General features: G+C 28.8%; 1 protein-coding gene across 1 annotated transcript in view; it reads left to right on the top strand.

Annotated features, from left to right (window-relative positions):
* The window catches only part of LOC132941326 (dual 3',5'-cyclic-AMP and -GMP phosphodiesterase 11A-like), a 92,983-nt gene that overhangs the window by 49,174 nt on the left and 26,552 nt on the right, over nt 1–17,257 (top strand). Inside the window, exon 2 of the mRNA XM_061009339.1 lies at nt 890–1,426. Coding sequence (XP_060865322.1) covers nt 954–1,426 — 473 coding nt within the window. The 5' untranslated portion in view covers nt 890–953. The remainder of the gene's footprint in view (nt 1–889; nt 1,427–17,257) is intronic.

Genomic DNA, 17,257 nt, shown 5'->3' with positions numbered 1-17,257 from the left:
ACATGACGCCGTGTATAATAGTTGTAATAAAACACATGGGTAATTTATAATTATTAAAACCGAAACCGTATTTTGTCTATGTTGAAGACAGTAAGGTCATGGAAATACGTGAATTAATTTTTAAATTATAAAATTGTATTAAATTATTTTTCGCTTTAATAGTTTTATTTGTCACTGTTTTTTAATTCCACTTTTGAGGACTCTAATTTGACAACTACTATGATAATCTTTATGTTTGAAGATAATTTCGGATAAGGTATGAAACCATAATACATAATAATTTGACTCAAAGGCGTAACATACGTATTGATTTTGGCCCGGTATACGCTTATTTAAATAATAAAAACAATAATTTCTATTGTTAATATTATCATTGTAAGTTTACATCTGCAAATAATAATAATACTAAAACATTATTAGATAGCTAATAACCTCTTCGACTACTACTTAAGTTTTTTTTTTTTTGATCTTAAGCCTGGCCTATGGCAATTAGCTATATAGGTTGTGTACGTTTTAATGTCGGTAGGAGGGGAACACGTGTGTGTTGGGTTTGGCAGAATTTTTGATTGGGCACCCGTAGGTATCTGCCATGCCCGGGTGGGGGATGGCGGCACTTGTTCTCCAGACACCGTGACTTGCCCGAAGAAAAATGCCGCCCGTGACCGAGGAATCGATTCGGCATCGGCTGCGTCGCAACCGACGCCTTAGACCACACGGCCACTCCGTCCCCCTACTTAAGTTATAGTTCATCAAAATTAAGTATTAAATACTAGTGAAATCAATATCTTCGATGTATAAACGTATTATACAATAATATGCATAACAATATTATATCATAAACAATACAAAATATAAAATTAAAATATTATTTTTATATTATGTTTCTCAGCTATTTGTACACCAAAACCTAATCACCGTTAGGTTTCTGTCCGTTGTGTTGTGGACGCTGATGCATGCGGGAGAATGAAGGTGCCGACGTCGCGGCGTTGAACGGCGACAACATGACACAGATCACGCTGTCAGTGGTCGAGGAATGGCTGGACAGCCACCCGGACCACTGTCAGGACTACTTCCTCCGAAAAATCGAACTTGACCTGATCAACAAATGGCTCGTTTCACACGGATTCCTCAACATCAACGATTACATCTCGTCAGCCACGTCCACGTCTTCTTCAGGTAACGTGAGTCCAGCCAACGGGTTGGCAGTGCAGCAGGTGTCACCGGCCGCATCCCCGAACGCGCCCAGTATCCTGGTTAACGGCACCAACTCGCTGTCCGTATCTCAGATATACAGGTCCAATTCAAAGAGATGTCGGCGGCACGACTTTGCCCGGGCCAAGACCCGGAGCGTATTGCGCACACAGGAGATCGGCAAGGACGTGCCGATTTGCACCAGTAGGAGATCGTCGCTGAAGGACATGAGAAAGTGAGTACTATCAGTAAACGTAGCATGCAGGTGGTTCTTCTTGCGTATATTATAATTATTGTCAGGTATATTTTGCACTTGCAATTATTACCATCACGATGAGTATTTATGTTATTGCATCCTTTTAATAATTTATATTAGCATTATCATTCGAAAATGTTATAACCTAAACAATTTATCGTTTATGTTAACATTTCACATAGTACGGCGCAGTTTTACAATAAGCCATTACCATATACATGCATTAAATCTAATAACTGCGTCATTATAGGTGATATTAATGCCATTTATTAAACTTGTCCGACTCAAAACGGCGTTTCAAACGAAAAAAAAAAACATTATACTTTTCGTTTTTAAGATTTAAACATTAAACCTAAAAACATTATCATAGGTATAGTATAAAATATATGTCAATATCTGAAGAGAATAATATCAATAATAAATACATTATGAGTACCGTGTGATTAATTTTATGGGATTTTCGTAATTTTGTTGAACTAAGTATAATATAAAAAAATGGGGAGAAAAGTAGAAAAATTCAAACACATATATTCTATATTACAATATAGTATAAAGTATTCTAATTTACACCGTGATGTTATTAATTTGTTGACAATGCATCGGCAGGAAATAAGGTGTCCAATTGAAAGTTTTTAAACATGCAATCATATTTTGTTTATATTATTTTACGTAATATAGTATACCTCTACAACAAAAAGCATTTATTTTGGTATCATAAAGTACATTCTCTGGAAATTGGTTTGACATTAGTGGCTTCGTATAGAAAGTAAACACGGACAACTTTGAAGGATTTGTTTGTGGCCATTTATTAAAATGTAATTAGAAGAAAAATATAACGCCTTTCGTTTTATGAGTGACCTATATAAAAATATTATCGAAAATATATACGTTATGGTTTTGTTTTTGAAAACTTTAGATTTAAAAGTACAATAATGTTCAAATAAACTGTTTTAAATATTGAACCACACGGAATATTAGGTAAATCATATAGGGTGATGATTTTTGACATAATTGTAAAAACCATTATTATACATATAATGTTTAACAATTATTCTTATTACAAGAGAGTCCACAACAATAATATTTATTGTAAATTAAATAAAATTAAATTTTAAATAAAATTAAGTCTATTTATGTTTCTAACACTTCAGCTGAAACGGTTATGTTAATATTTTTACCATAATAATATGTTAAAATAATTGTGTTTTTTTTCGCCTACCTATATAAATATAATATTTATGGTACCTACTCGCCTTTTAATGAAATTACGTTTATTCCAAAACATTATTATTTTATTATTATAAAAATTGTTATAGGTCTCTGTAAATAGTTTTCTAGTAATTAAAACGCGCGAAAGTAATAGCAAGACACGCTTTTGTAAATAGTTTGCCATCCATGATTAAATCGAAAACGAAAGAATAATTAAATAGCGCATGTATAATATGGTGTGTAGTATATTAATATCGTTTTAATATATTTAATTTAATCAAACTAGGTACCTACAAAATTATGATATATCTCGGGCTGTGTGCTTGTGCGCACTAAAATCGGTCGTAATCAAAGATCGATATCAATATGAGTAAATGCGTAACTAATAGATAATGTTTTGGACAATGGATAGCGATTTTATTTTCGTTTTCAGTTTTGAGGTTTAAGTAATCAAAAAACAAAAACCTATTCTGCAGCTCTCGTGTACCTATATAATACACGACAGCGGCTAAACATAATATAATCGATATTTTGTATACGTTTCCGGTTCGTTAAAATAATAATACGTTATGTAATAGCCGCTACAGGTATTTTGTAAGAACAATGATAGTTATTATGTGAACACTGCGAATCGAAAACTCCACTGCAAACCGTGTTTGGCGTACTGTATAAGTCTGTCGGCCGTTAATAATAACGGTGCGGAGATCGTTGAATTAATTTTACACTCGACCCTGCATGAGCTCCCACGACCTTGGACTTTAACGAGACCGTGATGATATTATACCAGCCTCACATTTGTAATATTATAAACGTTTTACAAACACGTGTACAATATGTTTTAGTGCGTGTTAAATTCATATTTTCCGCGCTACTTTTAACCTATATGAAGACTATAAAAAAAATTATAAGTGCGTACTTGAATTTCGTTTAAGGAGTACCAGCACTATACTGTATGGCATCATATACATATGCAAATACAGTCTGAATGCATAGGTTTTACATTCTGCACACAGAGTTTAGAATAATACTCAGTACGAGTGTACATTTTGCGCTGCAGTTGATGTACCTATTGGCTGAGTACCTAACGTTGAATACTATTATACTAGTGCAAAATATCACAGAGGGACTTACGACTTAAATTTTTAACTTTGATCGAACAAAAATTTGGGTATACACAGCCAAGTATAATATAATATCTGAGGTTTCATATGAAACAGTGATTATTCGAGACAATTTCATTTTATTTCAAACTGGTTGGTTAATGGTTAATTCCTATAAATAATTCCTAATAATAAAAGATCTAATAAAATTTTACACCTCCATTTGTGTGTTGAACTCGTATTCAATTTTGTTTTTTTTTTCAAATTTGTTCCGCCCAACGAATTTAATTACAAATGTTATAAACAAATATCGTTTTATTGAAACGTTGAAATTTAATCTGCTATCGATCCTACGGCTTTTTAATTATAATAATTTTAAATTTTTCATTTAATAATAATCATTTAGTGTAGATAAAACACTGTTTATCTTTTTTTAGATCTGTTTTCATTGTCTACTCTATCATATTATTATAATGTTGTTTTACGATTGTTGATATTGTTATGGTTATTAAAAACGAATTCAATGCCGATAACAATTTATTTAATGTCTCAGTTCCTTACACGTAAACATGGTATTATTGTTATGGAAAGTTAAAAACTTATAATAAGCATACCATTTATCTATGGATATAATTGGCTAAACATTTCTACAAATAACTTTTTATTTGTAAAATATGTAAAGTTTGCAAAAAAAATAAAAATTTCTTTGAGAAGCTGTCACGAAAATTGACAGTAAACCTAATTTAATAATTTCTCTCTCGGACATTTTAATATATTTATAATACGATAATCAAAAGTTTTTAATAAAATCATATCTATCTAAGTTAAAAATCTTGTCATTTTAATATTATGCTTATTACATTTATGAGTACAGTGACTACTACAACCTTCTATAAGCATATAATTCATTTTCGAAATATGACTACGACAGTAAAATCGTCGCTGTAGCATATTATTATATTATATTTATATACCACGGTAGTATGCTGTGTACAAAATAATCTCATTTATTTTTTATGCTTCGTGCAATGGAAATAAATAAAATCGCACTTATATTATTAAATTATTTTGTGTTATAACAAATCAGCCGTCAACAGTATCATACTTTATGGTATTTGTTAATACATCAAAAATTGTATACAATGAAACAACGATGAATTATTTTTAACGAGCGATAGTCGTGCGACGGATCTTCAGCCACCGTCTCGGCGGCACATGGTGTTCAATACGATTCTTAGGTCGGTGTTCTGATAATATCACTAGGTACACGGGTAAGGAAGTTAATTTTCGTGATTGAAAGGGATGTGAACAAAAACCTTTCGGGCTCTTTTGTCGAAACTGTCCAATACTCGGGAGGCGTGTAGTTATGTTTGTATACTTCTGGCGATTCCGGGTTTTGATTAAATTCAGTCGTCGTTTAGTGTTTCCGATCACGTTTATATTATAGCCAGTACTACGCATACTTCCAGCTAATGGTTTACATTATACAGAAATGCCGAGTCGGTTGTACAATACACAGACACATCCAGAAATTGGACGCATAGTTCACGATCTACTCTACGGGGGTTGATTTTTTTTCAAATACTTTCCGAGGGGATTTGAAAAACCTAAAAATATATTTAAAACGATTTGCGTTCCATAAACAGATTTTTCCCTCATCGGGTCGGGTATCGAAAACGATCCTCAATATTGACGCTTGCATTGTTTAATAGTCACCGCCAGCTTAAGTCGGTACATCAGTTTTCTAAACGCTCGACAGAGCAAATATTTGCTTATATAATATTAATATACTTCCACGCACGATTTCCCGTATCGGACAGCGTGCACAGTGGCGACGGATCCAAAACGACTTCGCGGAAATTTAATTTCGTTCTCGAGAGATTCAGTGGGAGGTTGGGCGCGAGTGGTGACAGACACGGTTTTTATAGTGTCCGATTACGAAATTTTCGAGGCGTAATAATATAACAACGACCGTTGGAAAAGGGAATTTCGTTAATTATTGCTATTTTCGTTTTGCGTTCACGTGTTCGTTGTCGGGTAGATTTTCGATTAATTCTCTTATAATTGACTCCCAACAAATACACACACACTCTGTAGAGCAGCATATCGGATGGTACAGCTATCAGCTCCAGAGACATGGTCTGTCATACACGTTTTTCCTACTCCGTCAATATAATATAATATAATATAATCATGAGTGATTTTAACACGCGCTCAACCCGTGTGCCGTACCTAAGTGTCCGTTGCCGCAATCACGTTTCTTGTTAATAGCATTATGTAGGTAGTTAATGTATTACATAACCTTGAGAGCGTACTTATAAGTATGTATCTAATATCTTTTCAAACGTGTTGAATGCATCGTGTATCTAGAAGTAAACATTGATGTATCTATAGGATAATGTTATACGTAGATAGTTCGTTTCAAAGGATTTGTCCATCCCTGTCAATAATACAATTTGGGATTTGTTTCGATGAAATTTACTTTCGTGAAATATTAAAAATAAATCATGGATTAAAAAACAATTGTTTCAATATTTAGTTATAATACATAGTTACTACTACTTACTAGAGCGAGATATCATTTTTAAAAGTATGTTCACTGTATGGAATATGAATTATAAACAACTTATATACAATGTCAGAGTTTATTTAAACATCCTTATAAAATAGTTTAAAAATAACTTATAACTCCGTAAAACATTTTAAAACTAAATTAAAAAAATTATTATTTAGTATTAATTGCTACCTACTTAATTATTATGTTTAATCGGTATTTAAAATTATTATATACCTACCTATATAGGTATACAGAATATATCATATATTATATAAAACTATAGAGTAGTGTTATTGATTACTATTTATTATAATTATTGCAGGTAGTTCCTAACGAAGAGCATGTTATGAATATACTCATTACTGCAATGCAATAATATAAATTATAAACCGTAACGCTATCATTAAGACCCAATAAGAAAAACGAATCATAAAGGCCCAATTATTGATAAGTGATAACTATTAAATTACAACTATTACCAAGGTAATTCCTTAACCACGGCTATCAACTTTACTAAATCATTTATTATCAACGTTTAATACGAGTAATGATTAATAAAATACTAAAATACTAATTATCTACATCAGGATACGTATTAAAAAAATATATTTTTCATTATTTCTTTGGAATATTTCAAGACAAGGGAAATTGTCTATAAAAATAAAATGAAAGAAGATTCTTTGTATTGGAAATACCATAATATATCGTATACCTAACCTACTACACGCTTCAAGTACTGTCGACATTCATCGAACATTAATATTAGGCAATTGTGAATGTATACAACCACTGGTATACTCATGCAATTTAAATTTTGACAAAATAACAATCAATTTAAAATATGTTTTTACGAGTATGTTATGAATGTCATACACTATAGTGACTGTCGACATTCCCCAATTTCGGTAATATCATATTATATTTACGCACGTAACATACTATTATTGGTACAATGAACAATACATGATACAATGTACATGCTTGTTTAAATTTTATATTACTTATACAAATTAAATTTTATCGACTATCGTTAAAGAAAACTTATTATGATTTTTCGCTCTGTAATAGGCCAATCATAAATTAAAAACCGAAGTCTCAAGTTTAGTTCATAGAATTATGGTGCACTACTCACACTTTGCACACTCGATGCACCTGATACTGCTCAGATATATAATCTTGTATGCGATGTACGTGAAGTAAATTTATATTAAACATAATACAAACTTTTTATTTCAAGTATTATAATAATTAGAAAGTAATTAGTAATTAGTAAGCATAAATTGGAAATTTGTAAATTCAGATATTTTCGCTTATCCACAAGGGTCTATTTTACCGCTAATGCTAAGTGATAACTTCTTCAAAACCTTGGCGTTTAGTAATTTCCAAGTTTTTGACTGTGTCAAAATGTTTTTCGAAATTTGTAAGTATTTCTAAATACATATTCAAAATATGGAAGTCACACCTAGTTGCGCACAGTATAATTTTCACGACCAAAGTTCAAAAATATTTATGAAGCAAATAGCTAACTTCTCTGGGAGGTGGCTTTACTAATTTTGAGTTTGGTTTTACACATTTTTAAGAATTGTAGACAACATTTTAGGATGATAAAATACTGAAAATTATAAAATATTATATAGCTTCACGTACAATATGTGTGTAAGTATAATAAATAGTTAGTTAGTATTTTCATGGTTTTCCGTAACAAAAATTATATGCAATGTTAAAAACAGAGTTAAACCACGCGTACCTACTTGAAAATGTGTACAGTGAAGAAGTGACCGGATGGTGGGGGGGGGGGTGAGTCTATTTTAAATTTTTTTTATTTATGGGCAATTCAATTGTATTTTTAAACTGAACCTACCAGCGAAGTTTTTTTTTAATTGTGTCTGTCAGTTCATCATCTTTTAAGACAGTAGAAAGGACAATTTACATCATATGTTTATTTTATTATTTTCTATACTTGATAAAATTTTCAAAATACTTTGACTCGTTTCTAGGTGTTAACGGAGATTTTGAAATTATTTTTTTCTTTTTTTTTCTATAAATGTCAATAAAATTGTATTTGTTTTGTCAAAATGCTTGAAAATTTAATACAAGGCGCCTTACACATTATTACAATATTTGTTTAAAAATATTAAAAATACATAAGAAAGATTTTATTTTATAAGCTTTTAAAGTTCAAATGATGACATAATTTATAAAATTGAAAATGTAAAAATGATTTTGTTGTTTAAAATGTATAAAGTGTTTAATTTTTGTAGCTAAGGATTAAAAATTTAAAACAAGATTGCACGTAAGTAGTTATTTCTGTAACCAAGAAATCTAAAAAAATATACAAACTCATTTTTTTTTATAGTTATTTTAAGTTAAAATTTTGACGAAAATACATATTAAATAACCAAGAATAACGATTTTAGTTATCTTTTTGTAATTGTATAGTAGTAATTCAACTTATCGGCTATAGTATGAATAATAAATAATTATAATAACATAATACAAAATATACTGGACTGACAAACCGTCTCCAATCATAATCGTTTTTTGAATATAATGATATTATATTATTAAATTCAAATTTAATACCATCCATTACAGTGACCCACACGAAACCTACTGTACAGCAGAGCGACATCCACTTACCCGCTTTGGTTTTTTCAAATTTAATAATAATAATTTGTATATTTCTGGTTTAATTGTCTATGTTAGTTGATTGCGTTAGAAAATAAAAAATATGATAGTAAGTAAGCGAGTTCTCATCAACCATTTTATCATTTCAAACCGGAACGCAAATAATAATGCATGCGTTCGTCACAGGTCCATGTCCCCGACACCGCCCATTCAAAATTTGCAATTTAAACCCAGACGAACTCACTGTATTATAAATGTCACTTCTTGAGATCCGGAAAAGTTGCACTGGTACGTGCGTGACCTTATAAACCAGAAAAGTTTGCTGAATACTACAGCATTATGATTTATATTTCTAATAAAATATTCATTTGTAATCATGGATGTATAAAATAATATACAAGCTTGTTACTTATTACGTGTCCGTAAATAAAAACTTATAATTTGTCCGATTAAGAACAGAAAACATTATTGTATAGATAGTATTATAATAGCTAGGTATTTAATTAGTCTAAGCATCAAGCGGTACCAAAATTAGTGAAATATCAAAAAATAAAATTAATAAAATAATATATATAATATATATTGTATATAATGTATATAATGTATATAACAATAATTATTATATGCAGAAGGATACACGACAGTTGCAAAGTTCTTCTAAGTTATAATTTATTGTATTATTGTTATTTTTTATTTTTTTAACCATTGTAGCATACTAGCTTGATTTTGAATCTAAACCTTTCTGTAATAAATTGTGTTCTGCGAATGTTATGTTACGTTTAAAAATAATTATTTTATAATAATACGAAATATCATTATTTCAATATAATATACCATTATGAATACGATAAATTTAATTTTAAATTGTTTTCACATTCTTTTTAACATTGAACTACGTCTTCGAGTAATCGGAAAAAAACCTATTTTTATATCTTATTCAATAATATTGTATATCACATATTATATTGTGACTGATGAGATTTCCGAAGTGTTACATGTAAAAATTAAATTTATTCAGTGCAATACTGTGCAGATAATTTTCGATGATGTACTTTTTTGTATATACTATAGTGATAATGAAGATACGTTTATAATATTTAATTCATTCTTTAACAACAGGAGAAGGTTTAAAAGATTTTATTGTTTAATTAAATAATAATAACAATAATACTTACTTGTGAGTATAGTATATACTACTATAATTATATTTAATATTATTTAAAGCTTTCCAGAAATGTATTTATTTTTTAAAACTTATACACATTTTCTCAATATTCAGATTGCGAGGTTCTACATATATTATTTTTTTTATACATGTTCGACAAAATCACTTGAACACTCGATAAGTGTTTACTTGGAACCGAGGTTAGTCCTGTTTGGCTGAATATCCAGTATATTTAATGTATTTAAACTAATGAAAAATAAATTATATCGTTCACGATAGATATCCATCACATATGTAGTAACAGTTTATTTTTTTTGATGATAATATAATATAATATTACCTATGCATAGTGTTTGAGAATGTCATTAAATACTTTAAAATGTCATTAAACTAGTTTTTTTTTTATAATAAGTTTATTTGTTCTACTTTTTAAAACTTATCATTATAGTGATCGTTTTATTTAATATTATGATAAAAGTATTTAAAATATATGATAATGACAACAAATGTACATATATGTTTAAATACACAATATAATATAAGTATATAACAATGAGTATTTATATTATATATTAATATTTTGTTATTAAAATTAATAAAAAAGAGTACAAATGTATATAAGAATAGGAATTAATATATTGGGCATTAAGTCTGTGTAAATATTATTAGACAGGAAGTATTTATTCATTAAAAAAAATGTTGGCAAAAAATATTTAATTTAATTCATTATACAGAAAAAACAGATAAAATTTCAAGTCCACTAGTTAGTAAATTTTAAAACCCTTATGATGGATAAAATGTAGAACGGCTTTAATTAGGGTGACATTGTTAAGATAAGTTGAACCAGAGAATGGTTAAACATTTTTGTTTTTAATTGGGTTTAATGAAAGAAGACAATTAATAAATACTTGACGGAAGTCACATGAAACACGGCCGCAGCCGAGGTTATATAGTATTGAATATTTTTGAGCCCTAACTCTATAAAAAAAAATATGGCTAGGAGTTAGGACGCAGCCTGTTTTGATTATTATTAGTATTATTAAGCTTCATATTATCGTATAAATGTTTATACAATTAAAATTGATTGTAATGAAAGTATGAAATAATTTAAGACATCATGGTACAAATATAAAATACTAACTTACACTATCATGTTATATCCATAACTATTTGCAGCTGGTTTACAAGAAGTAAAAAATATTGTACTAATCATGAGGCTATGGCAAACATGGTGTTAAATGAAAAAGTTAACGCAATTATAATATAGGTCATCGTTTTAATCAACAGTATGTTTCCACTAATAAAACTTTTTTAATTCAATATTAAACAATATGATAACATTAAAAACTAGTTTAGAATAATAAGCATATGTGGTACATAAACAGTTAAATAATTAAAAAAAACTACCTATATTATTAAACAATCAAATTATCTCTCAGTCATTGTCTAGACACCGCACAGACAAAACATAATATGTTATCTTATCTCATTTCACTAGTACCGTATTTTATCTTTCGACAGCAGTTTATACTGTAGTTCTCAGGTAATATAATATTATCTATAATACTATTCAATAATATTATCAAACTGCTTAACGGGTGCATTCCCATAATATAAAAATTATTTCAAAAGCTCCAAGTTTAAAAATCCCTTTGATTCGTTAACCACTAAAATCCAACTTTGCCCTGCAAAAACCTATAATGTCAACTACCAGTATTTCTAAACCAAATGTGCATAAAAACACACCAAATCTTATATTTTAACAACAATCTACATCAAATAACTCATCCACTATTAGATATCCAAAAACTTTCATCAGCTCGGACAACATTAAACAATCGTTTGCCTCTACTGTTGCTAATAGCTCCAGCAAAAGAGACCAAGCAAAATTTGTTATCATAAATGAAAACTTGCCACACAAAGAAAACATTATCGTTATCGGTAAAATCGTTCAACCTTCGAACATTCTATTTGTATCCCGTATATGCATATTTCTCTTAAGTAAACCATTAATAAATGATTTCATTGAAAAGTCTACTCTCCTTACTCTCCTTTTCTTGTGGTACAATAATTGTACTAGGATTGCCAATCAGCGATTAAAAATCCCGAAAAAGCATTAAATCACAGAAAAAAAAATGTACAATTACTAAAACTACTGACCATATAAGATATAAAAAATGCAAAGCAATTTTACGAAAAATAATTAATATTAGCAAGACTAGCTCATGGAGATGCTTCACGTCCAATAACAATTAGAAAACATTAGCAAACCTCATGTGGTTTAAGGTTAACATTATCAAAGGCAATAGCCAATAACTGAATCCAATAAAAAACTCTATATTTCAACAACAAAATCAAAACAAATAAAAAACAAATCACAGATTTTTTTGGATCCTCATTTCAATAAAAAAACAAGCCGATACACCATAGATCCTCTAAAAACAATCCACACTGACTTATACGAATCACTAAATAAAAAATTTCATACCGTGAAAGCATGGGTGTGGTCCAAATGTTAGTAGTCGTTGGCTCAATTTACACATTTAAATGAACACAGGGGCTGGCAAAAAAAATAAAAATTTCTAGGGAAAACAGTCATAAACACCTTGAAAATTGTTAATTATATTTACTGTATATTAATATATTATGTCTTCTAAAGGGGTTAAAAAGAAAATACTTTGAGGGCTGCCCTAAAAGCCACCCGGTTGGACCACCATTATATAAATAATTACCACGTCTCTACTTTTATAGACAATGTCACAGTTTTTGTAATTTATACGTAAAATAAGTGTATAAATATATATCAATATTAAATTTTAACAAATCATTAAATAATAAAATAGTATTAACTCTCTCGATAATCAAATATTTGTAAAACCTTTTATTAATTTTTGGACACTATATTCAGAGAAATATACATGTTAATATAATTTATATTGTAAAAATAAACGGAATTGTAATGGGTAATATAAATAAACGTTCGCAAAAATAGCATTGAATTATTCATATTAAATATATTATTGATTTTAAGTTATTTTATAAAACTTAGATCTTATATGTCACATGTCGAGTGTGCAAAGGTATTTGACGTCTCATGCATGTTTTAGTATCTTAATGGACAGATTGCAGTGCAGTTCGAGTTTAATAAATAATTTCGATTTTAAAACGACTAGTTACATAAATTAGAACCAGGAATAATTAATTTTAAAACTTCATATAGAACGTTCTTGAATAATAAGTAAGATTAATATTAATAAAAAATACTCCCAATGCATTTTAACTAAGACTCATGTCGGTTAATGATTTTCAAACTCTATAAATCGATCAATTGCTTATCTGTTTCCGCTTTTATACTTCAACGGAACATCAAAACTCATTATTATATTTTGTTAGCGTTTTACGAGATATGCTTTAGAAAAAAATTAAATTATATACGAATATAAAAATAATGTTAATACAAGACATGTGACTTTATTTATGTAACACGGCGTTCCGATTAGGCAATTGTGGTGCATCGATCTCAAGGTCCGGAGCGCGCGAATTAATTATCGTTACGACAAAAACCATTTCGAATTTCCTATCTCTGACACACAGTTGGTCCTTCAATCATAAGACGTCGTAGTAGCTACCGATTACGTGCTCAGAATAGTGTAAAAAAGTACGACGTAGGTATCAGCCTTAAACACTTGACACACACACAAATCTTACAGTTAATTATATAATATAATTAATAGTTTAATGAGTTATTGTGGTCGATTTTCAAATTTAATTTCTATTAATAGTAAGATATACAACACCGCACTATCACAAATCATGCTTTTGTGGTTAAGTGTGATTTTTTTAAAAATAGAAATGATGCAGTCCTTATTTTTATCAATCTAAATATCATTGTTTTTGATTTTTAAATTCGTAAGTGAAAAATAAAAATGAAATTATGTCTCATGTTAAAAATCTTTGCATTAGCCTTTCATGATATATTAAATTAATGTAAATATTTTATATTTATCAAAAATGACATAAACAAATTACAATGTAATTCAATTTACAAGAAATTATTTCTTGTTTTTTTCATGTTTTTCAAAAAACGAAAAATAAACATGAAAATTCTTATATTACGATTTGTGTTGAAATTATTAAAATCTTAATTTCAAATTGTTTGATCAACAAATATTAATATGCTATTTAGTTAATTGTATGAAACATTTGAAGCCGGTAACATTAGGTATCACAACTTTAATCTAAACCTATATAATCAAAATTATTGCATTTAATTATTTTAATCGCTTAAAAATGCTTTTTTATTTTATTCTTTTATTAATTAATAACTAATACGTTTTGTTTTTCAAGCAAATGCACATAATAAGAACACTGATTTTTAAAATATGCTCATTACAACAATTGATATATTTCCATTTATTTTTTCATTTTTACTGCGAGAAATGAATTAGTTTATCGATTATGAATTTAACGATGTCTAAGAAATACTTAACATTTTTATTTATTTTGCTTACTATCGTGAGCACTTTAACCGTTATTCGGCTATAATATTAAGAACGATTTAAAATATGCCTGGTGAAATAAAATTAAAATATGATGGCAATTAAAATTTCCCAATGAGGACGTAATAAATTATATTGTTGTAAAAATACAAGACGTATTTAAATTATTTGTTCAAATATTCTATATTATATTCATAAATCTCGTGCTTATACGATGCTAATGGCTTTTCATCATCCTGGCTTATCTTTTAGATGGTTCAATTTCCCTCGATAAAATATTGAAATATTATAACCTCACTCTAATTTTAAAACAGATTAGAAATAATGCTGAAGCGGATAAATGTTTTTATGAATTAACATAATATTAAATTTTTTTTCCACATTCACCACTCGGTTAGTACGGATTTCGAAAATTTAGAACCACGAATTGATGCTTTTAATTTTTTTTTTACCTAATATTTAATCACGATTTACATCGTAGTATTCGATATTCAATTGGTACAATATTCGAAAGTATATTATTATAAGGACAGCCGACTTAACACCAAGAAGTCTTCATCGTTGTGCATTACAGTGGTTTTTCCGAAAGTGATTTTTATTTTTAATTATTCACCATCATCAACACGACGCGAATATCGAACTGTCACATATGTCACATCGTCACATATTATTGTGTTTGTTGTGCCATCGTACGGAGTATTACGCTTCCTAGCTTACGGCAGGGAATCATATGAATATAACATTACAATGCAATTTAATTATCTTAAAAGCAGAAAAGTGTATATTATTAATTTGGTCGTAGATATAAATACTATAAAAATACCTTAACAAATTAACCGTTTTATAAACGTCACACGCATATGAGCTCTCTATTAATAAAATTGTTTATAAGAAAAAATGTATTCATACTCAAGTTTAAATTTAATTAATTTCACTATTCAAGGACTCGAACTTTGAATGTACAAACAACGACACGGTAAAACACAGTACTACTGCAAATGTCTTTCATACGTTAACAATTTACAATTAATGATAGTTTTTACTGTTCTTTATAACTTGAAATTTAATGGTAAAGGTTTGTTTAATCAATTATTTATTTCTCTTAGATTTTGTCTTATGTACACAAATTTTTTGTTTGTTATTTTAGTGAGATTTTAACATAAAAACACTGTAATTACTAAATAACAATTAAAATGAAAAATACAATGACAATTCAAATGAAAATTTCACTAACTATGACAATTCCAATGACAATTTCACTGGGAATGACAATTCCACTAACATTGACAATTCTAATTTCAACGACAATACCACCAATCATGACCATTTCACAAATAAAATTCAATTGACAATGACAATTTCACTGAAAATAACAATATGTGTTAATTGACCATAGTAATGATGCACGTCATTTTTGAAATTAAATTGTATGTTTTCCAGTATATTTCATTAGAGAAAAGAGATACACTTTTTGCAATTGATCTTTTTTTTTTGAAGCAAATTAAATTTTATCGAAAATATATTTAAATCAAATTACAGCATCTGTGAATCAAATCATTTAGGTGAATTAATTTTTATCTGAAAAACGTATGGATGCTAACACCTTAGTCTTTTTCTGGGGGAAAAAACTCGATTTTCGATTAGAGTTGACTTTAGTGAACTGTATACAATAATTAGAAAGAAACATTTTTTTCCAGAAATTTCACCATCGATGGACTATCGAAAAGGTTATTTAAAATGACAAAATCGATAATGATCAATGTAATTCAATAACAACTTTTGTCAAACTTTCTGAGTACTTACTACTGATAAGTTTGTTATGCGCACTATATAATCTAAATAATGTTTGCAGTTGTTTACCATAAAAAAATGCACCATTCAAAAACGTAAAAAAAATATTGTTTATTGGGGTTGTATCTCGCATAATGTTTTCATTTGCTATCCTACACGCGTCGAATAAACGCTGAATGTAATCTTTTTAAGCAACGTGTAAATACAAATCGGCCATTGTGTTACCGGAAATGCGAATAATCCATGGGTATTATGTGTTATATACTCATGTACCTATACCTACATAATATTAACTTAATTTTACTGTGTCTAGACGTATAAAAGGACAAAACGACCTACTTATAATATTATAGCGGGTATTTATTTATGTTAAATGCATATAATTGCGTTCTCTATTAGGTACATAACACAAAACTTTAAAATCAGCTGGTAGTTCAATGGAAATAAAATAACGACGAGATAAGTCGATAATGATACTTTATATTATATGGTACAGGCGAGAAATGGATATTTGATTCGAGCATTGAAATCTGTTAAGTTTGTTACGGTCTATTCCTTTGCATCCTCTATACACTTAGACGATAAAGTATGTAACTATATGAATGTCAACCAATGATTATTTATAATTCTTGAATATGCATGGAATTATTCTTACTCTAAATGATCTAAGAAATGGTTTGAATTCCCCATTCGGGATAAATCTAAAAAAATTGTTGATGTCTTGTCAGCTGGCATGTTATAGTGTTACTGATCAGTACATTATTACAAATAATTTGTAGCCAATTTTCACAGCTAATATTTATACAAATAAGTGTAGTTAATCAAAAAGCTTTCTCGAGTTTTTTTTTTGTTGTATCCAGA

This window comes from Metopolophium dirhodum, chromosome 3 (assembly GCF_019925205.1).
Source record: "Metopolophium dirhodum isolate CAU chromosome 3, ASM1992520v1, whole genome shotgun sequence".
In the NCBI taxonomy this organism is placed as follows: domain Eukaryota; kingdom Metazoa; phylum Arthropoda; class Insecta; order Hemiptera; family Aphididae; genus Metopolophium; species Metopolophium dirhodum.
Note: the sequence above shows the minus strand (reverse complement) of the source record. Positions and strands in the feature narration are given on the sequence as shown.